The following is a 26,628-nucleotide window of genomic DNA, read 5'->3' as shown; positions in this document are numbered from 1 at the left end:
TCCCTGATGAGTCATCCCCCTCAACAGTACTCAAAGTGGTGTATCTGTTTTGCAGGGGGATGACCGCAGGGGACCCCTGCACTACCTTCCTTGCACTGCTCTTCCTGATGGTCTTCCATTCCCTATCTGGCTGTGGACCCTTTACCTGCAGTAAGACCAACTCGCTACACATGCTAATCACGTCATTCTCAGCATCGTGGATGCTCCAGAGTGAATCCACCCTCAGCTCCAATTCCGCAACGCGGACCGTCAGGAGCTGGAGGCGGATACACTTCCCGCACACGTAGTCGTCAGGGACACCGGAAGTGTTCCTGAGTTCCCACATGGTACAGGAAGAGCATATCACGTGTCCGAGCTCTCCTGCCATGACTTAACCCTTAGATACACTTAATTTGGTGACAACAATGTTAACAGGTTATTTACTGATATAAAAAAGAAGAGAAGCTATTCACCAATCACCAGCCAACCACTTACCCCTTTGGCTGTGAGGTCACCTTTTGATTTCTTTCCACTTCTTTTTTGCTTTTTCTCCCGGCTGGAGCTGCACCAGCACGCCTTTTGTAGGCCTCACCAATGCCACGAACTCCCGCCTCTGACTGCTGCCACCTCTCACTGCCACTGGGCCTTTTGTAGGCCTCACCAACGTCACAAACTCCCACCTCTGACTGCCTTATGCGGTAGCTGAGCAGTACTTGGGACAGGCGGGTTTGGAATGAGCCTTCTGTGACTCGTTTAAGGCTCTGTTTGATTGTTTGTACTGCCCGCTCTGCCTGCCCATTGGAAGCTGGTTTAAACGGGGCCGAGGTGACATGTTTGATCCCACTGCGGGTCATGAATTCTTTAAATTCGGCACTGGTGAAACATGGCCCGTTGTCACTGACCAGTATGTCAGGCAGGCCATGGGTGGCAAACATGGCCCTCAGGCTTTCAATGGTGGCGGTAGCGGTGCTTCCCGACATTATTTCACATTCAATCCATTTTGAAAAAGCATCCATCACCACCAGGAACATTTTACCGAGAAATGGGCCCGCATAGTTGACATGGATCCTCGACAAACTTAGTGGTGCCTCTCTGAGCGCGTTGCTCAACTGAGCACACACGCTGCATTGCCGTATACAGGACTGTAAGTCAGAGTCGATACCGGGCCACCACACGTGGGATCTGGCTATCGCTTTCATCATTACTATACCCGGGTGTGTGCTGTGGAGATCTGAGATGAACGTCTCCCTGCTCTTTTTGCGTAGCACTATGCGGTTACCCCACAACAGGCAGTGTGCCTGAATGTACAGCTCGTCCTTTCGCCGCTGGAACAGCTTGATTGGCTCTTGCATTTCAATGGGGATGCTGGCTCAGCTCCCATGCAGTACACAGTTTTTTACTAGGGACAGCAGAGGATCTTGGCTGGTCCAAGTCCTAATCTGGTGGGCCGTGACAGGGAATTTATCATTTTCAAATGCTTCCATGACCATCAACAAGTCTGCGGGCTGCGCCACCATCAACAAGTTTGCAGGCTGTGCCATTTCCACCCCCGTGGTGGGCAATGGTAGCTGACTGAGAGCATCCGCACAGTTCTCGGTGCCTGGCCTATGACGGATGGTATAGTTATACGCTGATAGTGTGAGTGCCCACCTTTGTATGCAGGCTGAGGCATTAGTATTTATTCCCTTGTTTTCAGCGAACTGGGATATGAGGGGCTTGTGATCGGTTTCCAGCTCAAATTTGAGGCCAAACAGTTACTCCTGCATTTTCTTAATCCCGAACACACACACACACACACACACACACACACACACACACACACACACACACACACACACGCACACACACACACACACATACACACATTAATGCCTCTTTCTCAATCATGCTGTCGGCCCTCTCGGCCTTAGACAAGCTCCTGGAGGCATAGGCGACAGGTTGCAACTTCCCCACAACGTTAGCTTGTTATAATACACACTCGACTCCGTACGATGACACATCACATGCTAGCACAAGTCTTTTACACGGGTTATACAATACAAGCAGCTTGTTGGAGTATAAAATGTTTCTGGCTTTCTCAAAAGCAATTACTTGTTTTTTTCTCCATACCCAGTTCTCATCTTTACGCAATAGCACATGTAGTGGCTCTAAGAGGGTACTTAACCCCGGTAGGAAGTTACCAAAATAGTTGGGGAGTTCCAGGAACGACCGCAGCTCCGTAATGTTCTGTGGCCTGGGTGTGTTCCTGATGGCTTCTGTCTTGGCGTCTGTGGGCCGAATGCCGTCCGCCGCGATCTTTCTCCCCAAAAATTCCACTTCTGTTGCCATGAAGATGCATTTCGACCTCTTCAGCCGCAGCCCTACGCGATCCAGTCGCTGGAGGACCTCCTCCAGGTTTTGTAGGTGCTCGACGGTGTCCCGACCTGTGACCAATATGTCGTCCTGAAAAACCACCGTGCATGGTACCGACTTGAATAGGCTCTCCATGTTTCTCTGGAAGATAGCTGCAGCCGACCGAATTCAAAACGGGCATCTGTTGTAATCACTTGTGCGTGTTGATGCAGGTGAGGCCCTTCGAAGACTCCTCCAGCTCCTGCGTCATGTAGGGCGAAGTCAGGTCGAGCTTGATGAACATCTTGCCTCCTGCCAGCCTCGCAAATAGGTCGTCTGCCTTAGGTAGTGGGTATTGGTCCTGTAGCGAGAAACGATTAATAGTTACTTTATAATCGCCGCAAATCCTGACCGTGCAATCACTTTTGAGTACTGGAACAATCGGGCTGGCACACTCGCTGAATTCCATTGGGGAGATGATGCCCTCGAATTGCAGCCTGTCCAGCTCGATTTCCACTCTCTCCCTCATCATGTGAGGTACCGCTCGCGCCTTGTGCTGATTGGGTCGTGCCTCTGGGACCATGTGGATCCGCACCTTCGCCCCGGAAAAGCTTCCAATGCCTGGCTCAAAAAGGGAAGGAAATTTGTTAAGGACCTGCGTACATGAGGCCTCATCGACATGTGATAGTGCTCGGATGTCATCCCAGTTCCAGCGGATTTTGCCCAGCCAGCTCCTTCCAAGCAGTGTGGGGCCATCGCCCGGGACAATCCAGAGTGGCAGTTCATGCACCGTGCCCTCGTAGGTGACCTTGACCATGGCGCTGCCCAGGACAGTGATGAGCTCTTTGGTGTACGTTCTCAGTTTCATGTGGATGGGGCTCAGGGCTGGTCTGAGTGCCTTGTTGCACCATAGTCTCTCAAACATCTTTTTACTTATGATGGATTGGCTAGCGCCAGTGTAAGCAATTCAATTTTTCATTTAGCATTATAGATGGACATTTGTGTGCACCCCGTGGATTTCAGTATCTGCTTCCTCTCTCTGACGATCGAAATTGCTTTGATTCATCATGGACTGATCTTCCTCTGCCACGTGGTGGTTAGCAGGTTTTGCAGAGCTTGCAGCTACGCCATTGTTCCACAGCTCATGCAAACTTACCTTTTGAAGCAGCATGAATAGGCTGAATGGAAGCCTCCACAACACCAACAAGGTGTGAATTGCCTTGCATTCATCCTTTGTTGCAGACTCAGTCATCTGGGTCACCTGAGGCCTGCTGGCAATTGCAGACTCGTGGTTTCTGCCCTGTACATTTTTGCTCACAAACACAGTTCCAGTTAATTGATGAACATTGCTCGCACTTGTTTGCTGAGAGATTTGTTTGGTGTTATCACTGGTGGACATAAACGCCTGTGCTATCGCAAAGGCCTTACTGAGGGTCGGTGTCTCTACAATCAAAAGTTTTCGTAGGATGGTCTCGTGGCCAATGCCCAGTACAAAAAAGTCTCTGAGCATCTGCTCCAGGCAGCCATCAAGCTCACATTGTCCTGCAAGTCACCTTAGCTCGGTGACCTGACCTTCAGATCGCTGGCACGTGTAGAACCGATACCTCGCCATCAGCATGCTCTCCCTCGGGTTAAGATGCTCCTGAACCCAGTGTACACAGCTCCTCATACGACTTATCTGTGGGTTTCACTGGAGCCAGAAGATTCTTCATGAGGCTGTAGGTCGGTGCCCCGCAGACCGTGAGGAGGACCGCTTTCCTTTTTGCAGCGCTTCCTTCTCCGTCCAGCACGTTGGCTACAAAGTACTGGTCTAGCCGTTCAACATAGGCTTCCCAGTCCTCACCCTCCGAGAACTTCTCCAGGATGCCCACAGTTTGCTGCATCTTTGCGTTGGATTCGTGTACTCCTCGCCAGTTATTGTGTTCCTAACACAGATGTGGCTGCACACAGGGAGGTTAAAGTAACAGTGACCTCAGGCTTTAATAAGACACTCCAGAGTGAGTAACAGGCCTTAGGGGCCGGATTATATACAGTGCTCCCAAGGGATGCTGGGATCCCTTGGAACTTCAGGGGATGCGCTCCCTGGTGGCAGAATATGGTAGTGCATGCTTTGAAGATACACAATATTCTGCCTGCTCCACGACGGCGTGCAGGCCATGCTCCTTACCAATGGGTCCATCACGTCCGGACTATGGTCAAACAGGGCTGCGTCATCGCCCCAAACCTCTTCTCAATCTTTCTAACCCCCATGCTCCACCTCACAGTCAACAAGCTCCCCATTGGAGTGGAACTAAACTACAGAACCAGTGGGAACCTGTTCAACCTGCGCCTTCTCCAGGCCAGATCCAAGACCACCCCAACCTCTGTCGTCGAGCTGCAATCCGTGGTCGACGCCTGCGTCTGCAAACATACAGAAGCCGCACTCCAGGACATGGTCGACGTATTTACTGAGGCGTACGAAAGCATGGGCCTTACGCTAAACATCCGTGAGACAAAGGTCCTCCACCAGCCTGTCCTCACTGCACAGCATTGCCCCCCAGTCATCAAAATCCCTGGACACCATGGGCCACGTCCCATATCTCAGGAGCCTCCTACCAACAAGAGCAGGCATCGACGACGAGATCCAACACCGCCTCCAGTGCGCCAGTGCAGCCTTTGGTCGCCTGAGCAAAAGAGTGTTTGAAGAGCAGACTCTTCAAACTGCCACCAAGCTCATGGTCTACTGGGCTGCAGTAATACCTGCCCTCCTGTATGGCTCAGAGACATGGAGCATGTACAGTAGACACCTCAAGTTGCTGGAGACATATCACCAACGATGTCTCCGCAAGATCCTACAAATCCCCTGGGAGGACAGGCGCACCAACATCAGCGTTCTCACGCAGGCTAACATCCCCAGTATTGAAGCACTGATCACACTCGATCAGCTCCACTGGGCAGGCCACATAGTCTACATGCCAGACACGCGACTCCCAAAGCAAGTAGCCTACTCGGAGCTCCTTCACGGCAAACAAGCCAAAGGTGGGCAGCAGAAACGCTACAAGGACACCCTCAAAGCCTCCCTGATAAAGTACAACATTCCTACTGACATCTGGGGAGTCCCTGGCCCAAGACCGCCCTAAGTGGAGGAAGTGCATCCGAGAGGGCGCTGACCACCTCGAGTCTCAACGCCGAGAGCATGCAGAAATCAAGCGCAGACAGTGGAAAGAGCATGCGGCAAACCAGTCCCACCCACCCCTTCCCTCAACAACTATCTGTCCCACCTGTGACAGAGTCTGTGGTTCTCCTATTGGACTGTTCAGCCAGGAAATAACTCACTTCAGGAGTGGAAGCAAGTCTTCCTCGATTCCGAGAGACTGCCTATGATGGTGATGTACTGAAATAGCTTGGCTCGAGGTGCAGCTAATTTTGGAGCACAAATCTTCAGCATTGTAACTGGGATGTTGTCGGGGTCCATGGCCTTGAATATTCCGGGCAATGAGGTTACAGATTGATGTACAATACAGTTCTGCTGCTGCTGGCCTACAGTGCCTCATGATGCCCAGTTTGAACTGTTCTGAATCTATCCCATTTGCACGGTGGTAGTACCACACAACACGATGGAGGATGTCCTCAGTATGAAGACAATGTCTGGGCGGTGGTCACTCCCCCCAATGCTGTCATGGATAGATGCATCTGCGACAGGTAGATTGGTGAGGACGAGGTCAAGTAGGTTTTTCCCTCATGTTGGTTCTCTTACCACCTGTCGCAAGCCCAGTCTGGCAACCATGTCCTTCAGGACTCGGCCAGCTCAGCCAGTAGTGGTGCTACCGAGCCACTCTAGGTTTGGACATTGAAGTCTCCACCCAGAGTACCTTCTGTGACCCTGCTGACCTCAGTGCTTCTGCCAAGTGATGATCAACATGGAGGAGTACTGACTTATCGGCAGAAGGAGGGTTGTAGGTGGTAATCAGCAGGAGGTTTATGGGGTCCAGAGTCGATCTTGAGGACTCGCAGGGCCACTCCCTCCTGACTGTATACCACTCTGCTGCCACCTCTGTTGGGCCTGTCCTGATGGTGGGACAAGACATACCCAGGATTGGTGATGGAGGAGTTTGGGGACATTGGCTGAAAGGTTTGATTCTGTGAGTATGACTATGTCAGGCTGTTGTTTCACAAGTCTGTTCGACAGCTCTCACAATTTTGGCACAAGGCCTCGGATGTGCGTGAGGAGGACTTTGCTGGGTTGACTGTTGTGCCTTTGTCATGTCTGAATCCAATGCCGAGGTCGATGCCAAGTGATCCATCCAGTTTTATTATTATTATACTTCATCATAGCAGTTTGGCATAACTGCGTGGCTTGCGAGGCCATTTCAGAGGGCAGTTAAGAGTGAACCACATTGCTGTGAGTCTGGTGTCACATATAGGCGCAGACTGGGTAAGATTGGCAGATTTCCTTCCCAAGAGGGCATTAGTGAACCAGATGGGTTTTTACAGTAGTTTCATGATCACCATTACTGACACTAGCTTTTTATTCTTGATTTAATTAACTGAATTTAAATTCCCCTGCAGCTGTATTGGGATTTGAACTCATGTCTCTGGATTCATTAACCCTGGCCGCGGGTTTACTAGACCCATAACATAACCACTGTGCTGCCATTCCCATCGAATTGACTGTCACAGGTTGCGATTGCCCTGGAGTCTCCAGGAATTAAAGATTAATCCGCAGGACGCTGCCGTGAGCAACCGCGGGAGCTAAAATCATTAAACACAATGGGATGGAAATTACCCCCGCCCGAAACGGGGCGCACGCACCCTGTTTCAATGGTTTATACCGCAGCTCTGGTTGAGGTCGCCTCTTGAGGGAAATTCCGCTCTTTGTTGTTTTTTAAAATTCAGATCCGGAAGTTGCTCTTAATGAGGGCGGTGGCTACACGAGAGGGGCGGATACGGGGCAGTGGCTACACCTGAGGGGTGTAAGATTTCTTAAAATTCACAGATCCCCCAGTGCTTGAAGAAACCCTAAGGAGAATAACTTTGAACTCTTTTAAACAAGCTTTGGGACGGTAAAATACATGCTGGGCCTAAGAGAGGGAGATTGAAGGTCGAAACCCAAGGTTTGGAACTTTAAAAGTGCATGTTGGGCCTGTAAAGGGAAAAAGGCTGTAAACCAGGGATGGGATCGACCTCTGTAAAGTTAGTTTGGATATTGGAGTTAATCAAATTGTCTGGGGGAACTGTTTAACCTCAGTCAGCCCCCTAGAAGACATTAACATTTCCAACAATTGACCCACGGAAGAGCAGTCCCCACCCTAATCACAGGACCCATTCAACACATGCATAATTCTAATCACTACCTTTACAACCTGCATAGAAACCTCAGACCCAGACAGGCAACTCGAAACCAGAGTATAAATTTAACAATAGCTGGGAGCTCATCAACTCATGAATAATGAGTACAACAGTCCCAAAACCATTTTTCGCAACATTGACACATTTTAATCAGGTTACCGTTGACGAGCCCACCAAAAATTAAACAAAGAACGGGGATCGATTTGGCGCACAGATTAGAAGGCCTCTCAAGATATAATTGAGTGCCTGTCTCACAGTCATGTCAAGTCGAGACGGTGCAGTTAAGAGTTGAGACGGTGCAATCAAGAGTTCTATAGTGCAACCGAGTTCAGTGACATCTTCAAACAGCTTCAGTGGCCCAGAACATCATCGGACACATCGCGGCAACAAGAGCCTTACGAAACTACCACCAAAGCACTACCATCAACCAACTTGGTAATACTGAGCCACCGCGACCGACAAATTTCAGCAAAAACCAACTCGGGAGATTCAAAAGTTTTTCACTCTACAATCTGTTCCTGACCTGCCAATGGATAAAACTTAACCTAAAGTGACTCAAAATCCGATCTCTGCAAGAAAAGAAATGGGTACTTACCCCATACATCCAACACGCGCCCTACCGCATCAGCGGACACACCCCAACTGAAGGTGAATGCAGTAAGAGGCCTTCTACCATGTTCAGGGTACGGCAGGCAGAACCTACGGAATCCAGCGAATCCTGAAATCGTGAACCACCATCAACTGTCCAAAGGAAGGATTGGTGAGCATTATCCCTGTACCCTAGAGTTCAACTTAGCTAGAGAGAGGAATTGGGAGGTGGGAGGCATTTTCTGCTGTATTTTCCTTGTGTATATTAAAGTGTTCCCCATTTTAGAGAGTGTAAGATTTTGACAGTGCATCATAATATTGTATTTTATTTCTTGAATTAAAACCAAAAGTTTCTTGCACCAAAACCAGTTGTCTACTGCACTATTGTCACATCCCCAAATAAATCCAAGGTCTAGAATCGAGGGAGTGGGAGCGATTCGAACCGCTCAGAAAGTCAGAGGTGAAGCTGACCCACATACCATCCCCTACAGGGGCGGACGTTGGGGACGGTGCGGGGTGACCGCCGCAATGACGTCATCATGCGCCGCATTACCACGGCTCTCCCCCTCACTTAAACAGGAGAACCTCTGCTCAAGAGGCGACCTCAACCGCAGCTGCGGTAAAAACCATTAAAACAGGGTCTGTGCGCCCCATTTTGGGCTGGGGGGGGTTTGCAATTTGTACCCCCGTCTATTAAAGTAAGTTTATTTTTAATACTATTAAAATATTTTTTTTTAAATTAAAAAAAAACATTTCTCTTTAGCATTTAATTTAATGCAATTTTGTAATTTAATTTTTAAAAAGTGATGTGTTTTTTATTTATGTTTGTGTTTTATTTGATTTTAGGGGTATTCTCATTGATAGCTCGGAGCTCCCATTACTATGAATGAGAATACTGCATAGTGATTGGTGGTCCAGACCCACATGATCCCAGGATACACATCCGATCCTGGAAGGCATGTTCCAGTACACTGGACTGCAAATGAAGGCCTCGGACCGCAATCCTACCTTCCTCCGGAACCACCAGGTATTTTCATAAAAATAATTTCGGTCGGAGGAAGCCTCCAGCTGCAATTTCCCCCCCAAATAAAGGAAAAGCAAAATACTGCAGATGCGGGAAATCTTCACTCAAACAGATTATCTAGCCATTATTGCATTGCTGTTCTAGGCACCTTGCTATGCACGAATTGGCTGGCACATTTTCCTGAATTCTACGTGTCTGCATTTCAAATGAACTGCAGTGGTTGCAAAGCACTTTGGGACGTCATGAGGTCATGAAAGGCTCTATATTTGTTCTTTCTTATGTTCATTTATTTAGTGGGGAGTCTATTCCAGTGAAGTGTGGTGAAACGATCTATCGTCTTGATTGAAGTTAGTTAATTTTATATTCATATCCTCCAGTTTGCTGTTCACAGTCCAAATTCTCTATTAAATGTGTTTGCTATTCATCTCTGCCCAGTTGCTAAGTGACTTCAGGTCTCCTTCAGTGATAACCATCTCATTGAAATGTTCTGCTTTCCTATATGCATGTCATCCTCATACTTAAATGATTAATTACAATACCTCTGCTGAGGTCATTAATAACTCCTGTGAACAGCATTGTCCATTACAGCATTATCATTGTTAATTACAAGGAAATTTACAATCCCCTGGGCACAAATCAGTGTGCACCTCAATAAAACATTTTTAAAAAGCACAGCACGAAATATTGCTTTGGGCAATAACACTTCTCCACATTAAGTACTGGTCACAACCTACAATGAAATAAAAGGAGAAGGATTTATATAGCGCCTTTCACGACCTCAGGATGTCCCAAGGCGCTTTACAGTCAATGAAGTACTTATGAAGCGTAGTCACAGTTGTGATAAAAAAAAAACGCAGCAGTCAATTGGTGCCAGATCTCACAAACAGCAATGTTTTTGTTAAAATACATTCATGGGACGTGGGCATCGCTGGCAAGGCCAGCATTTATTGCCCATCCCTAATTGCCCTCAAGAAGGTGTTGGTGAGCCGTCTTCTTGAACCGCTGCAGTCCGTGTGGTGTGTCGTAGAAGGCTTGCTACTGAGGGGATTGCTAGGCCATTTCAGAGGGCAGTTAAGAGCCAACCACATTACTATGGGTCTGGAGTCACATATCGGCCAGACCGGGTAAGGGGCGGCAGATTTCCCTCCCTAAAGGGCAATAGTGAACCAGATGGGTTTTTACGACAATCTAGTAGTTTCAAGGTCACCATTACTGATACTAGCTTTTTATTCCAGATTTATTTAATTAACTGAATTTAAATTCCCCAGTTGCTGTGATGGAATTTGAACTCACGACACTAGATCATTAGTCCAGACCTCTGGATTACTAGTCCAGTAACATAATCACAATGTTACCATTCCTAGTAATGTGGTAATGACCAGATCATCTGTTGTAGTGATGTTGGTTGAGGGATAAATATTTGCTAAGACAACGGGAGCGAACTCCCCCACTCTTCTTCGATTAGTGCCACGGAATCTTTTACATCCACCCGAGAGGACCTCCCAAAGGAAAGTTTCGCACTTACCTCGCTCCTGACCTCTTCCATCTGGAGACCTGCTTCAGCCTGCTGGTAATGCCTTGGTTGCTTCCCTGCTCAGGCCCCCATTAAAATGCCCCCGGGATCCTAGTGACTCAAAGGGACCCCTATCTGTATAAACTCATAGGTTAATCATACGCCGATAAAACCTTGCAGGTTAAAATCCAAACTGGCACAAAAAATGTGGGGAACTGAGCAGGTATGGGATCTGCTCATTTTTAACAGCCTGCCTGCCCTGTTTCCCACTGGGCAGGGTGGATTAAAGTGGAACCCAATGCTTTTCCACTTTGACTTGGTTCTTTGCTGTTTGGTTTTGCTGACAACGGGCACCAACTGACAACGTTGGTACATTGTAAGTCCTTGATGGCACGTGACAAAGAATTAACGCAGTGAGACAGAAGGTAGACTAGAATCATAGAATCACAGAATGGTTATAGCATGGAAGAAGATTATTTGTCCCATCGAGCCCGTGCCGGCTCTCTGCAAGAGCACTTCAGCTAGTCCCACTCTCTCACCCTTTCCCGTAGCCCTGCAAATTTCTTTCTTTCAGGTACTTATCCAATTCTCTGTTGAAAGCCGTGATTGAGTCTGCCTCCACCACGCTTTCAGGCAGTGAATTCCAGATCCTAACGACTTGCTGCATAAAAAAATGTTCTTACATCGCCTTTGGTTCTTTTGCCAATCACCTTAAATCTGTGTCCTCTGGTTCTCGAACCTTCCGCAAATGAGAAGTTTTTCTGTATCTACTTTGTCCAGAACCCTCATGATTTTTGAGCACCTCTATCAAATCTCCTCTCAACCTTCTCTGCTCCAAGGCAAACAACTGGCTTAACGACTCAGAACTTTGCTCGACAGTGATGGTTAGCGGGTATTCGGCTGTGGAGGTAGTTGATGTCCACCTGACTTTCAATGGACGGGAAATCGACAGGGGTACGGCTGAATTTGCAACATCTCCCCCATGGTCACAGATGATCAATATATAGAACCATAGGAACAGGAGTCAGTCATTCAGCACCTCAAGCCTTGTCCGCCATTCAGTTAGATCATGGATGATCTGTATCCCAACTCCATTTACCCATCTTACTTCCATATCCCTTGATCCCCTCACCTAATAAAAATCTATCGATCTCAAGTGTTGAATATTTCAATTGACACAGCATCCACCAACTTTTGGTAGAGTTCCAGATTTTCAAAACCCTTTCTGTGGAAGAACTGCTTCCTGATTTCACTCCTGAAAAAGCTAGCTCTAATTTTATGGTTATGCCCGTTCAATGTTCCGACTAATTTCTTAGGAAGCAAAGAGTAGGAGTAAATGGGTACTTTTCAGAATGGCAGGCAGTGACTAGTGGGGTACCGCAAGGTTCTGTGCTGGGGCCCCAGCTGTTTACATTGTACATTAATGATTTAGACGAGGGGATTAAATGTAGTATCTCCAAATTTGCAGATGACACTAAGTTGGGTGGCAGTGTGAGCTGCGAGGAGGATGCTATGAGGCTGCAGAGTGACTTGGATAGGTTAGGTGAGTGGGCAAATGCATGGCAGATGAAGTCTAATGTGGATAAATGTGAGGTTATCCACTTTGGTGGTAAAAACAGAGAAACAGAAAAACAGAGAGACAGTCTATTATCTGAATGGTGACAGATTAGGAAAAGGGGAGGTGCAACGAGACCTGGGTGTCATGGTACATCAGTCATTGAAGGTTGGCATGCAGGTATAGCAGGCGGTTAAGAAAGCAAATGGCATGTTGGCCTTCATAGCGAGGGGATTTGAGTACAGGGGCAGGGAGGTGTTACTACAGCTGTACAGGGCCTTGGTGAGGCCACACCTGGAGTATTATGTACAGTTTTGGTCTCTTAACTTGAGGAAGGACATTCTTGCTATTGAGGGAGTGCAGCGAAGGTTCACCAGACTGATTCCCGGGATGGCAGGACTGACATATCAAGAAAGACTGGAACAACTGGGCTTGTATTCACTGGAGTTCAGAAGAATGAGAGGGGATCTCATAGAAACGTTTAAAATTCTGACGGGTTTAGACAGGTTAGATGCAGGAAGAATGTTCCCAATGTTGGGGAAGTCCAGAACCAGGGGTCACAGTCTAAGGATAAGGGGTAAGCCATTTAGGACCGAGATGAGGAGAAACTTCTTCACCCAGGGAGTGGTGAACCTGTGGAATTCTCTACCACAGAAAGTTGTTGAGGCTAATTCACTAAATATATTCAAAAAGGAGTTAGATGTAGTCCTTACTACTGGGGGGATCAAGGGGTATGGTGAGAAAGCAGGAATGGGGTACTGAAGTTGCATGTTCAGCCATGAACTCATTGAATGGCGGTGCAGGCTAGAAGGGCCGAACGGCCTACTCCTGCACCTATTTTCTACATTTCTATGTTTTGTGGGGTGCGCAGCCCATTCAAAATACCGCCCATATGTGTTTTCTCATTGAAGAGCCGCGAGCCGGCTACATGGGAGGTCCATAGAGCTGCAAGACTATATTGGTCCCCTTGTTCTGGACTGCCCCTTCAGAGGAAATACCCCAATCTACCTCTTCCAATCCATCAATCATTTGAAACACCTCAAATAGCTCACCCCTCAACCTTCTCAACTCAAGGGTATACAAGCCAAGTTTATGCAACCTGTCCTCATAATTTAACTCTCTAAGAAGAAGGCTTGGATTAATAGAGAGTCTTTTACGACCACCGGACGTCTCAAAGCGCTTTACAGCCAATGAAGTACTTAAGCCCCGGTATCATCCTGGTGAATATGCACTGCACCCTCTCCAAGGCCAATATATTTTTCCTGAGGTACCGTGCCCAAAACTAAACACAGTGCTCTAGATGGGGTCTAACCAAGGTCTATACAACTGAAGTATCACTTCATTTTCCATTCCAATCCTCTTGAGATAAAGGCCAGCATTTCATTTGTCTTTCCGATTACTTTTTGTAACCGTGCTCCAGCTTGTAGTGATTTGTGTACCAGGCAACCGACTCCCTGTGCTCCTCCGCATCCCCTAATCCTGTATCATTAAGAAAAATGTTGTTTGGTCTTTCTCACATCCAAACTTCCCACGTTGAACTTCATCCACCATAGTTTTGTCCACTCACTTAATCTGTCAATGTCCCATTGTAACTTCCTCTTCCCATCCACCCAATTTATTGTGCCTCCTAACTTAGGGGCTGAAATCAATGAACTCACCGCCCACTGCCGCTGACATTTCTCTGCTCGATCTGCCCAGTTCCACTTTCGACGTGGCCTGGAGCGGGCGGGAGGGGAGAGCTGCCGGGAAGCGCCCGCCGACGTCAGAGGACGGCCGATGTGTGCAAATACATTCCTGCCTGCCGAGATACCAGGCGGGAGTCGGCGACAGGATGGTGGTGGACCACTGCCTGGAGGCTGCTCTGTGAAAATGGGGGAAAACAGGTTAGTGACATTTTTTTAATGTATTTCTTTACAGGGACTTACCTGGATGGGGTCCCCTGAAGATTGTCAGATGTTTGGGTTTTTCGATGCTTTTTATTTTTAGGTGTTTGACTCTCCGTGGGCCCAACTCCATCCTCGCCGGCACTTGGTCGGCAAGCACACATGCCGCCGAGAATGAGAGCTCCCGCCGGCTCCCGCCCAGATCGGCGGTGTACGTCGCTGCTTTGCCAATCCAACGACCTTCGAGGGACCTTGCTGATGAAAACCCCGCCCAAAGAACCGTCAGGGACCTCGGCGGCTTTGGGCGGCACTTGGGCGGGCGGGAGCCTTCATCAAATTCGGGCCCTTAGTGTTCTCTGCAAACTTGGATATACAAGTCTCTCTTCCTTCATCTAAGTTATTCTGATGAAAAGCTGAGGTGCCAGTACAAATAGATCCCTGGGGCGCACACTTGTCATGTCCCACAATCAGTGTACATACACTTTATCCCCATTGTCTGTCCCCTACCTCCCAAACAATTTCCAACCCATGTCACATATTATATATTGATTTTAACCCGACACAAAAATCGATAGAACAACCAGGCTCTTCAAGATGCTGGCTCCTTTACTTCCACAATAAACTCATTTATCTCATTACGGTTTGTGGAAGCTTGCTGTGCACAAATTAGCTGCCCCGTTTCCTACATTACTGCACTTCAGAAGTGCTTCAGTGGTCGTGAAGCAATTTGGGATGTCCCGAGGTCATGAAAGGCACTATATAAATGCAAGTTCTTCCTTTCTTTCCTTTCTGATCCGGCTGCCTGTGATCTGACCTCATCCTATCTGCATTGAGGGAGGATTCAGACATCAGCGCAACACAGGAAGAGACTTGCGTGTCCATCTTTGCATATATGCAATGGTTCCAAGGTTGTACTTGCAACGTTATTATTCTGGCCACAGGTCTTCCTCAATATTGATTGTAGAATTCAATGGTATGGACTTGGAGGGATTTTACAATGGGTCAGGTGGTTGCTGTATCTAGGTATGAATGATCGCTCTATCATCAGTTTTCAGTTGGTGAGGAAAATACCAATTGCAGGTAATTTAATATTAGCCTCAGATTTCAGGAGGGCTCGATATTCACATGTGGGAGTCAGAATGGCCAAATGATCTTCTGTTTGTAATCTTCCCTTTAAGTCATGTGTTCGAATCCCACTCCTCACATTCACTGGGGCCGAATTTGGTCAAGGCCTCCGCCTGCCCAAATGCCGCCCAAAACGCCGCCGATGGCCGCCGAGGTACCGGACGGCACTTTAGGTGGGGTTTTCATCGCCGAGGTCCCTTGAAGGTTGGCCGGCGGCAAATCAACGGCGTACGCCGCCAATCTGGGTGGCAGCGGCCGGGAGGTCTCGTTCTCGGTGGCAGAGGCGCTTGCTACCCAAGTGCCGCCGAGGATGGAGTCGAGCACACGGAGGGTCGAAGAGCTGAAAATAAAAATCATCACCAACAAAAAACATCTAATGACCTTCAGGGGACCCCATCCAGGTAAGTACCCATAAAGAAATACCTTTTTTACAGGATCTTGACACTTACCGTTGAGGACAGAGCAGCCTGCATTCAGCGGTCCACCGCCGTCCTGCCGCCGACTCCCGCCCGCAACAATCTGGCATCTCAGCGGGCGGGAGTCCACTTATGCGCATCGGCCGTCTGCTGACGTCGGCGGGCGCTTCCCGGTGGCTCTCCCCTCCCGCCCGCTCCAGGCCACGTCGAAAGTGGCACTGGGCGGTTCGAGCAGAGGAATGTTGGCGGCAGTGGGCGGCAAGTTCATCAAAATCGGCCCCACTCTGTTTAATGTTTTTAATCTCTTTACCCAGAGATTGGTGAGAATGTGAACGTTGTTACCACGTGGAGTGGTTGAGGTGAATAACATAGATGTATTTAAGGGGAAGCTGGATAAGTGACTAGGCTGAAGGAGGGAGTGGAGCATAAACATCAGCATAGAGCAGTTGGGTCAAAAGGCCTGTTTCTATCCTGTAAAATTCTGTCGTTCTATGATTTGGGGATGGTGCTTGGTAGAAATAGTTGATACAGAAGGCAAATTAAGTTTATTTAAATCTACACTCAAGGACACGGAAACCTTTTATGTTACTCAGATTCGAAAGGAGGGTGAAATGAAGCGGAAATGGCATGATTATAAAACATGTTGGCATTAGGTTAGGTGTTAGGAAGCATTTCTTTTGACAGAGAGTCATCACTATCTGGAGCAGATCTCTGATGCGCACGGTGAGTCCTTTGAAGGGGAACTGGATGAGTTCCTGAGGCAGGAGGACATTTCAAGTGATTAAAGAGAGGCTGTGGCCTACGGGGTAGCTGGGAATAGGGAGACTCATGAGTTAACTCAGTCTCCTGGAGCTAGCTTTGTTCCCTTAAGGAATGGGAGAAGAATTTCACAGATCTGTTTCCAAAATTGACCAAAGGTTTTTCTCTGGTGCTTATTTGACCTCTCCCAAGGGTTTGCATTATTTGGGGAGGGAGGGACATGGATCGATGGTGCACAAAGTAGCACCATGTCTGGATTGGGCGGGCTAGAGGGACCAGATGATCTTTTCTAACCCATGCTGTATCTGCCATGGGAGTATTTGATGGGACAGTGTAGAGGGAGCTTCACTCTGTATCTAACCCATGCTGTACCTGTCCTGGGAGTGTTTGATGGGACAGTGTAGAGGGAGCTTTACTCTGTATCTAACCCCGTGCTGTACCTGCCCTGAGAGTGTTTGATGGGACAGTGTAGAGGGAGCTTTACTTGGTATCTAACCTGTGCTGTACCTGCCCTGGGAGTTTTTGATGGGACAGTGTGGAGGGAGCTTTACTCTGTATCTAACCCGTGCTGTACCTACCCTGGGAATGTTTGATGGGACAGTGTAGAGGGAGCTTTACTCTGTATCTAACCCATGCTGTACCTGCCATGGGAGTGTTTAATGGGACAGTGTAGAAGGAGCTTTACTCTGTAGCTAACCCATGCTATACCTGCCTGGGAATGTGTTGAGAACGATTTACTCTGCATCTAACCCATGCTGAAAACTGGGACAGTATGGAGGGAACTTTAGTCTCTCTGCCTCCCTAATCCAGTAGTACCTGACCTGCAAATGTTTGATGGAGGAATATAGAGGGATCTTAACTTAACATATAACTTATTTGCTATTAGTTGAGGTCTTCCATAGACACCATCTCACACACACTGGCATTTGACTCACACTGCCACACTTGTACGATAGCATAACCTGGAGATGTATCACTATCATCCCCTTGCATCGAGTACTCGTGTCTTTCATAGATGTATTTCTCCAATCTCTCCAGGAGCAGACTGAGTTACCCCTAGATGAGGCAAGGCTTGATTTCACAGTAAGTAAATATACAGAGCAATAATTATGATCAGAGTCACTTATTTCTGTCAACACAACTTGTCTTAGTGTAATAATATAAAAATAATGAATACAGTACACTACCCCACTTGATGAAGTATCTGGATTGACCTTGAGTTTATTTTGCAACTTCCTTCACCCATATCCTGTCAGAGCCAGGAAGTCCCCTCTCCACAAGCTTCAGCAGCTCTTTCTGGTTGTTAAACGGCTAACTCTGGTGCCAGTTTTTGGTCAAAATAAGAACCCTCCTCCCAGAGTGAAATCCACATGACAAGACTAATGACCCAAGCGGAGATCAAATGAACAGCAGCAATGGGTGTGAACAATCACTAGAATGTCAAACTATTTATGATTGGCTCCAGCCTGCCAGTCAGATTCCTTGTCTGGAAGCTAATTTACACCTGCAAGCCACACTGTCCTGCAATTTAAGCCCTGACGAGTGGTTTAGCTCAATGGTAGACATTTTAACGTATACACTAAGGTCCTCCTGTGGTGGCACAGACTGAAACTCTGAAATTTAACCCCATGCTATACCTGGGGGTGCTTAACGAGACGATATCGAAGGATTGCATCTATCTTGTCTCATAACTTACCTGGAAGTGCTTGGTGGAACAGTGCAGAGGGAGTTTTACGGTATGAAAATTCTGGCTGAGGACTGTTTAATGTTAACACTTGTGTCAAAAAGTATTGACATCTGTCACCATAACGATGCTGAGACCCCGACCCCACACCATAGAAAATGTGCAGATTAACACTGAGTAAAGCTGTAGATTCAGAATCAATTTAATTATAACTGTAGTTGTCGAGTTCCGTGGATGGTGATATTGATCGGCTCCTATCATCTGGTTCACCCTCCATTCCCTCGCTTCCCTCCATTGACTCTTTTCCTTCCGTTTTCACTTTCCCTCCTATTCCAGTCGTTCCATCCTCTCCCTCTTTCTTCTTTCTGGATGGGGTGTGAGCTGAAAACAGAGAGAGATTTCATCAGCAAATATCAAAAGATTAGGATAAGAAATGACCATTTGGCCTATTGAAACCCATCCCTCTAGTCCCCTAACTCTCCCATTGAAGCCCATCCCTCTAGTCCCCCATCGAAGTCCATCTCTCTAGTATCCCAACTGTCTTATTGAAACCCATCCCTCCAGTCCCCTAACTCTCCTATCGAAGCCTATCTCTCTAGTATCCCATCTCTCCCATCGAAGCCCATCCCTCTAATATCCCAACTGTTCCATTGAAGCCCATCCCTCCAGTCCCCTAACTCTCCCATCGAAGCCCATCCGTCTAGTCCCCTAACTCTCCCATCGAAGCCCATCCCCCAGTATCCCAACTGTCCCATTGAAGTCCATCCCTCACATTCCCTAACTCTCCCATTGAAGCCCATCCCTCTAATTCCTTAACTCTCCCATGAACGCCCATTTCCCTGGTACCCTAATTCTTCAAACCATCTGTATTTTGAATGTTCCCCGTGTTCTTGTCTCTACTCATAGCTGCAGATTGTTCCAAACCTTCTAATATCTGTTTTAAATTTACTTTTCATCTATTTAAATAAAATATCAAGTAATATTCCCAGTTTACTTTGTGTGCTGTTTAATGCACATCTTTGTTGCCAGCTAAAAATCGTATGTGCATTTTGTTTCACACAGGCTCTCGGGATGTGGGTGTCGTTGGCATCCCTTGCTGCCCGCTTCAGTGGATGTTTGTTGTGCCCATGATGTGAAACCAGGTACTGTTTTAATTCATACAAACAGACGTCCAGAACAGTTCCGTGATGAGGTTTTAAGTGAAGGAAAGTCAGTCAATGTTCCTGATAAAAGCAGCCAGACAAGGTGCTCCATCATTGGCTTTCAGGAACATCGCCAAGGTAAATTGTTCATTTTATTCAGGAGAAGCCACAATTGACTATTGAGAAAGCAGCTTCACTCTGCAACTGCACTGAAGCACGCCGTTGAAACAGTTATACCGGTGACAGTACATGAAAGGCAGTAGTGTTTGTCAAGTGGAATGATTGACTGATTTGAACAGGTTTACCCTTCTGCCATGCACAGACTGAGAGAGAGAGAGAGAGAGAAATGCATCTCACGCATGAAGAACAATTTAGGCAGTTGGGAGTTTAAAGAGGCAGTGAAGTATTTGTCGATCAGCACAGTCTGGATTCTTCTCTTCTTAGGCAGTCCCTCGGAGTCGAGGATGACTTGTTTCCACACTAAAATGTGTTCAACGAGGGATCTACAGACTCTGTCACAGGTGGGGCAGACGGTGGTTGGAGGGACGGGTGGGTGGGGTGCTTGGTTTGTCGTGCCCTCTTTCCGCTGTCTGCGCTTGGCTTCCACATGCTTCTGGCAAAGAGACTCGAGGTATTCGGCACTTTCTCGGACGCTTCTCCTCTACTTTGAGCGGTCTTGTGCCAGGGATTCCCAAGAGTCGGTGGGGAGGTTACATTTTTTCAAGGAGGCTTTGAGGATGTCCTTGAAGTGTTTCCTCTGCCCACCTGGGACTCGCTTGCCATGTCGGAGCTCGGAGTAGAGCGCTTGTTTTGGGAGTCTAGTATTGGGCATGCGGACAATGTTTCCCTTCCACTGGAGCTGGTCGAGCGTGGTAAATGCCTCGATACTGGGGATGTTGGCCTGAGAGAGAACACTGATGTTGGTGCGCCTATCCTCCCAGTGGATTTGCAGGATATTGTGGAGGCAGCATTGGTGGTATTTCTCCAGTGCTTTGAGGTATCAACTGTACATAGTCCATGTCGCTGAAGCATATAGGAGGTCGGGTATCACTACTGATCTGTAACCATGAGCTTGGTGCCGGGTTTGAGATTTTGCTCTTCAAATACTCTTTTCCTCAAGCGACCGAAGGCTGCACTGGAACGCTGAAGGCGGTGTTGGACTTTGTCATCGATGTCTGCCCTTGCTGATAGTAGGCTCCCAAGCTATGGGAAGTGGTCCACATTGTCCAAGGTCTTGTCATGTCTGGATTGCAGGCCAGCAATGTAGCAACTGTCCTAAAGCATTGCAATAAGCTAATATAGCATGATGATTGCAATTGAGCTGCTGCATTCGAATTCGCTAAGTCGGCCATGCCTGCAGTACTTAATTCCGATAGCTCTGCATTAAAAGATTGGAGATTTTTTGTCTGTGTGGGGTGATGGGCTGATGATGTAAGTATCTATATACTTAAGGGTATGTGTACTTTAAATCAGTGTGCTTTTAACTGAGTTATTGAGGTCGGAGAGGAAATCTGGATTTTGAAATAATGTATATATATTTAAAGGCGTCCGTACATTTAGGCAAAGTGGACTTTACCCCTTTGATTACCTTCTTTCCAGACTGTAAAGCTTGAATTTTCCAATCCTTCCTTACAACTTATCCCCATTGCACTGGAATCAGTCTTCTTCTGGGCTGGAGATTGCATCATACAAGAGGTAGGTATCAACCAATGTAAGTCATGGTCAATGTGTCAATGCGATCTCCAGGACTAGTTAGAGGGTCGGAGAGAAATTTCTCACCCCTTTATTAAAATGCAGGTTGGCTTTCAGTCCAATGGTCCATGATTTCTCCATAAGAACATAAGGACTAGGAGCAGGAGTAGGCCATAGGGCCGCTTGAGCCTGCTCTGTCATTCAATAAGATCATGGCTGATCTTCGACCTCAACTCCACTTTCCCGCCCGATTCCCAGATCCTTTGATTCCCTTAGAGTCCAAGGGCTGGATTTTCCAGTCCCTTTGCGCCCCAGGTTTCACCCTGGAGTGGCGTGAAAAGCGGCGGTGAGATCTCCAGCGCCCCTCCGTGATCCTCCGGTCCGTTGTTGCGGTGGCGCTGAGCAGCACCTCTGGTTGCGACACCGGCAGTAGTGTGGCCTTTTGCCGGATCCGTCCGCCCAGAAGTGCGCCCGCAATGACCGCCTGGGAAGGCAGTGCGGTCCAGCCAGGCCGGCGACGGTGAGGCAGGTAAAGTACATTTTTTACATTTTTTTTTTGCGATTTGTGTTGTGGTGGAGTGGGCACCCCCCTCCCCCATCCCCCCCCTCCCCCCTCCCCTCCTCCCCCCTTCCCCACCTCCCCCTCAGAGCGCACACAGCCCGGCTCTTAAGTTCACAAGTTTCACATTTTTGCTCCACAAAATGTGTACTCCTCTCTTCGCACCGCAACCCCTGACACCGGGCCCAGATGCCCAAACTTCCTTACCAAAGCGCAAACTATTCCTGGCCGCTAACTATCCCGTCCACCTCCATTTTCAGCCCAAAAAGAGAAAAGCCTAAAATCCAGCCCCAAAAATCTGTCGATCTCAGTCTTGAATAGACTCAACGACTGAGCAACCACAGGCCTCTGGGGTAGAGAATTGCAAAGATTCACAGCCCTATAATGGTAGCCATGCCCTCCCGAGTCTCCTTACAGTCTGACTGATGGGCTCGCTAAAGTTCGCTAACTATAAAGGCCAGGTTTGGCCTTGGTGCTCAGGCTGTGCTGCTGAAGTGCAGCCAAGTGATTGGGTTCACGTTGCTGAGCTGGTAGGGTTGACAACAAGTGGACGTACCTTTTACTTTCAAGACGTAGCACTCATCCTTGTGGAACTCCTTCCAACACTCCATCTTGCAGGCCTTGCTGCAATAGTACACTTCCTTACACCGGGAGCACGTAATCAGCCGGACCCCCACCGAGCGCCCGCAGTAGTAGCAGAACTTGAACTTGAACAGCTGTCTCCTGTTAAACCGGGCGGGAGAATAGAACTCCTGTTAGACAAGGTGGAGGGTCCGAGACCTAACTCTGACACTCGGGCCGGATCCTCCCTCCGGTGATTGGCAAATGAACCACAAGCGACATGCAGAAGCATTTCTTACGCGGCGATTTGGTATGATCTGGAATGCACTGCCTGAAAGGGTGGTGGAAGCAGTTTCAATAGTAACTTTCAAAAGGGCACAGGATAAATACTTGAAAAGGAACAATTGTTGGGACATGGGGCTAGAGTAGGGGAGTGGGACTAATAGCTCAGCTCTTTCAAAGAGCATGCAAAGGCACGATGGGTCGAATGGCCTTCTTCTGTGCCGTAGTATTCTATGGGGCTTAACAGTCTGATTTGTGTGTCATATACTGAAACTCAACATCAGTTCCTCTCACATAGTGACTCTCACAGCCACTGTACCAGTCACACTCACAACATGTAACTGTAACTGGGTTGCAATGTGAGTTCCGGGAGTATATTAAACCTGGGAAACATGGAAATAATTACAAACAAAGATTAAATGGTATGTTGGCCTTTTTTACAAGAGTATTTAAGTATAAGAGTAAAGACATCTTACTGCAATTATATAGGGCCCTGGTGAGACCGCACCTGGAGTATTGTGTACAGTTTTGATCTCCCTACCCATTGAGGGAGTGCAACAAAGGTTCACCAGACTGACTCCTGGGATGGGGGGGATTGTCCTATGAGGAGAGATTGAGCAGGCCAGGCTTATATTCTCTAGAGTTTAGAAGAATGAGAGATGATCTCATTGAAAGATACAAAATTCTTACAGGGCTTGACAGGGTAGATGCAGGGAGGATGTTTCCCCTGGCTGGGGAGTCTAGAACCAGGGGTCACAGTCTCAGAATCAGGGGTCGGCCTGAGGACTGATGAGGAGAAACGTCTCCACTCAGAGGTGGCTCTGGTGCCCACTTGCCCTGGATAAATGGATGCTCCTGTGCCTTATCTCTGCCGCTGCAAGGGTGCCAGGCCTGATCAGACACCCTGCTGGAGCACCAGGAAGAGCAGGAGGTGGCATTCAAAGGGCAAAGAAGCCACGGGAGGTGCTGGACCAGGGAACGAGGGGCAGAAGAGAAAGAGGGCAATGCTCAGCAGTGTGCCCTCTCCCTCCATCAGGGCTATCAGCAGGCTTTTGATGGCTGCCTTGGGATACACTGCCCCTCCTCTCCTGGGGATTGGTGGCACTTCAGCTGTAAGATAGGGAAGTTGGCTTGTTTGCCTGCCCCAGCCTGCCCACCTTGCCTGCCATGTTTAAATGCAGTGGAGCGGACAAGGTATAACAGCAGAAAACATCCAACCCTAAATGGCTCAAGAATAAACACAGATACTGGACACGTAAAGATGTTTCCCCTCTTGGTAAGGTTACCATTCTCTAAGCTCCTTTGCCGTGGGCCCACACTTCCTGTGAAACACTTACCTATCGACAAGCTATTCAACCAAGTAGGCCACCAGAGCCAAGCCCAATTCTATACTTACCCAACACCCAGAAACATGCTCTTTCCAGTTGTGTAGCAATCAGGAACTGGATGATTTTCCCTATCCCCATTCCCCCCTCCCACTCTAGCTTAGGGCACAGGGGTCAATTATAGCAACCCTCCTGTCACTCTGGCTGCGATCAGCTCATTCAGCATGGACCCATTCAGAATCAAACTCAACACCTTCCCGATGTCTAATGCCTAATTACACACGGGCCTGCTCCGACTGCCACATCATATTTGATACATCCTTACTACACAGTATAAATGCACATGAGGCCCATGCTTGAGAGAAGGTCAGTCTGTGACCTGTCCTTTATTCCTTAGCACTCAAGTGATGAAGGTGGGTGGAGCTTCCCCTTTTATACCTGAAGGTCCAGGTTAGGAGTGTCTCCCACCTAGTGGTCAGTGTTCTCACGGTGTACAACTTAGGTCAGTTTATACATGGGTTACAATGCTGGTTGAATACATGACAATATTGAGAGATACAATGAGCAGCTTTACCCAGTGGAGACTTATCGAGCGGGAGTGAGCTTGATAACGGCCTGAACCTGCTGCACTTTTTGGGATTTGTTTCAGCCAGCAAAGAGAGGAGATTTTCATTCCTCCAGTCAGGGTTGCAACTGAAGACCAGACCCCAGAGAGGTGGAAGTGCTCCAACCCCTTTGCAAATCTCAGTCTTCCAAAGACGTGTTTTCCCAAGAGATGGAGATCCTCATGTCACAAGTACAAACTGGGCTAATTTTAACCAACAACAACTTGTATTTATATAGCACCTTTAATGTTTCAAGGCGCTTCACAGGAGTATTAGGCGATAAAAATTTGAAATTGAGCCGCATTAGTAGAAATTAGCGCAGGTGACCAAAAGCTTGGTCAAAGAGGTATGTTTTAAAGGGCATCTTGAAGGAGGAAAGATAGATAGAGAGGCAGAGAAGTTTAGGCAGGGAGTTCCGGAGCTTGGGGCCTGGGCAACAGAAGGCACGGCCACCAATGGTTGAGCCGTTAAAATCAGGGATGCTCAAGAGGGCAGAATTAGAGGAGCACAGACATCTCGGGGGTTATGGGGCTGGAGGAGATTACAGCGATAGGGAGGGGCCAGATGAACTGCCCTGCTCTTCTTCGAAATAGTGCCATGGGATCTTTTACATCCACCTGAGAGACCAGACGGGGCCTCGGTTTAACGTCTCAACCAAAAGGCGGCACTTCTAACAATGCAGCATTCCCTCAACACCGCACTGCAGTGTCAGCCTAGATTATGTGCTCAAGTCTCTGGAGTGGGGACTCGAACCAACAACCTAAGAGGAACTGACCCGTGTGGTGCGGGAATAAAAGTCGAAACACTTGGTGTGGTCACCAGGCCTACTTTGCTCTTGGATTGTAAATGGAAAGTTATTTTTCTAGGTAAGGTGGGAAATTGCAGATATTTCTAATGATATGAGTCCCTTATTAATTACCAATGGTCTGGATACTAAGGGGACCATGTTTAAATCCAACTCAAAGCAGACATTTACACTCAGGCACCAGTACTAGGAAGTTAAGTTAAACTCAGCCAGGCCATTACACATCCAACCCAAATATTAAGGCCATGATGAGAGGGTGCAGCAGTATCTTATAGGCAAATGCATAGGATTCGAAAGCCTACTAAAGACACTTTTCTCATAAATTCCTCACTATCTCCTTCCCGAAATTAGCCGATTCTATTCTCACCCAGTGTTCACACATGGGAACATCACAACAGCAGCCAACGGATGGTAATCAGGAGTAGGAACTCTGTCTGCTTCCAGCCCCATATCTTTTCTTTCATGTAAACCACCGAAATATCGCCCCTGCCTCAGCCCATGTGCTACTGAAACCCTCATCCATGCCTTTTTTACCTCCAGATTCGACTATTCCAATGCTTTCCTGGCCATCCTCCCATCTTGCCCCTTCCATAAACTTGAGCTCATCGAAAATTCTGCTGCCCGTGTCCTAACCCACACCAAATCCCGGTCTCCCATCACCCCTGTGCTCGCTGTCCTACATCGGATCCCAGTCCAGCAACTCCCCAAACTTTAAATTCTCATCCCCATGTTCAATCCCTCCAAGGCCTTGGCCCATCCCTTCCCTGTAACCTCCTCCAGCCCTCCAGCCCTCCGAGACCTCTGCGCTCCTCCCATTCTGGCCTCTTGCACGTCGCCGACTTCCTTCGCCCCACCACGGATGGCCGTGCCCTTCAGCCGGCTGTCCAAGGTCTGGAGTTGTTGCTATCCACCTCCACCCCCCCGCCCTCCATAACCAATGGGTGCTGAGGCCATTTGCACCACCTCTACAGCCCCGGCAGGAAATTCAGCACAGACTGGAGTTAGGACCCGGGACCTCCTTGGTCAATATGGCTCAGTTCTACTGAGCAATATCTTTTATATACGAAGAAAGTGAGACCACCTCCCTGCCCCCCACACTGGTGATGGACAATGAGCCCACAGTGCGAGGCATCAGAAAGGCTGAAAAAAATAAATTGGCCAGTGGTGATTCACCGACACCAAGTTTTGCAAACCTGAAAACTGTAGGAAACTGGAAAGCCTAAGGGTGCAACGGAGTACCACACCCTGTGGTCCCGGGAAAGAATGAGTTGTTGGAGGAAGTCATCCGATAGGTCTGGGGATATAGGGAGGAGGTAGAATGCATTGGGTGGTGTCTTTGATGCTCAGACAGAAATACAGAAGTTCAGGCAGACACTAACCATAGCAGTGTGGATAAAATAGAGAGAGACAAGAGGGATTACCACAGAGAAAGTGGTTCAAGCTAGAGGCGAGAGGGAGATATTTTCTGACAA

General features: G+C 48.0%; 1 protein-coding gene across 1 annotated transcript in view; it reads right to left on the bottom strand.

Annotated features, from left to right (window-relative positions):
- Positions 1 to 18,387: 18,387 nt before the first annotated feature.
- Positions 18,388 to 26,628, bottom strand: part of ankmy1 (ankyrin repeat and MYND domain containing 1) — a 179,279-nt gene continuing 171,038 nt past the window's right edge. Inside the window, exons 19-20 of the mRNA XM_070884029.1 lie at positions 22,135 to 22,301; positions 18,388 to 18,566 (exon numbers count right to left, since the gene is read on the bottom strand). Of these exons, the coding sequence (XP_070740130.1) occupies positions 18,388 to 18,566; positions 22,135 to 22,301 (346 nt within the window). The remainder of the gene's footprint in view (positions 18,567 to 22,134; positions 22,302 to 26,628) is intronic.

The sequence above is a fragment of the Pristiophorus japonicus genome, chromosome 6 (assembly GCF_044704955.1).
Source record: "Pristiophorus japonicus isolate sPriJap1 chromosome 6, sPriJap1.hap1, whole genome shotgun sequence".
NCBI lineage: Eukaryota > Metazoa > Chordata > Chondrichthyes > Pristiophoridae > Pristiophorus > Pristiophorus japonicus.
This window is presented reverse-complemented; position numbering and strand designations above follow the sequence as displayed.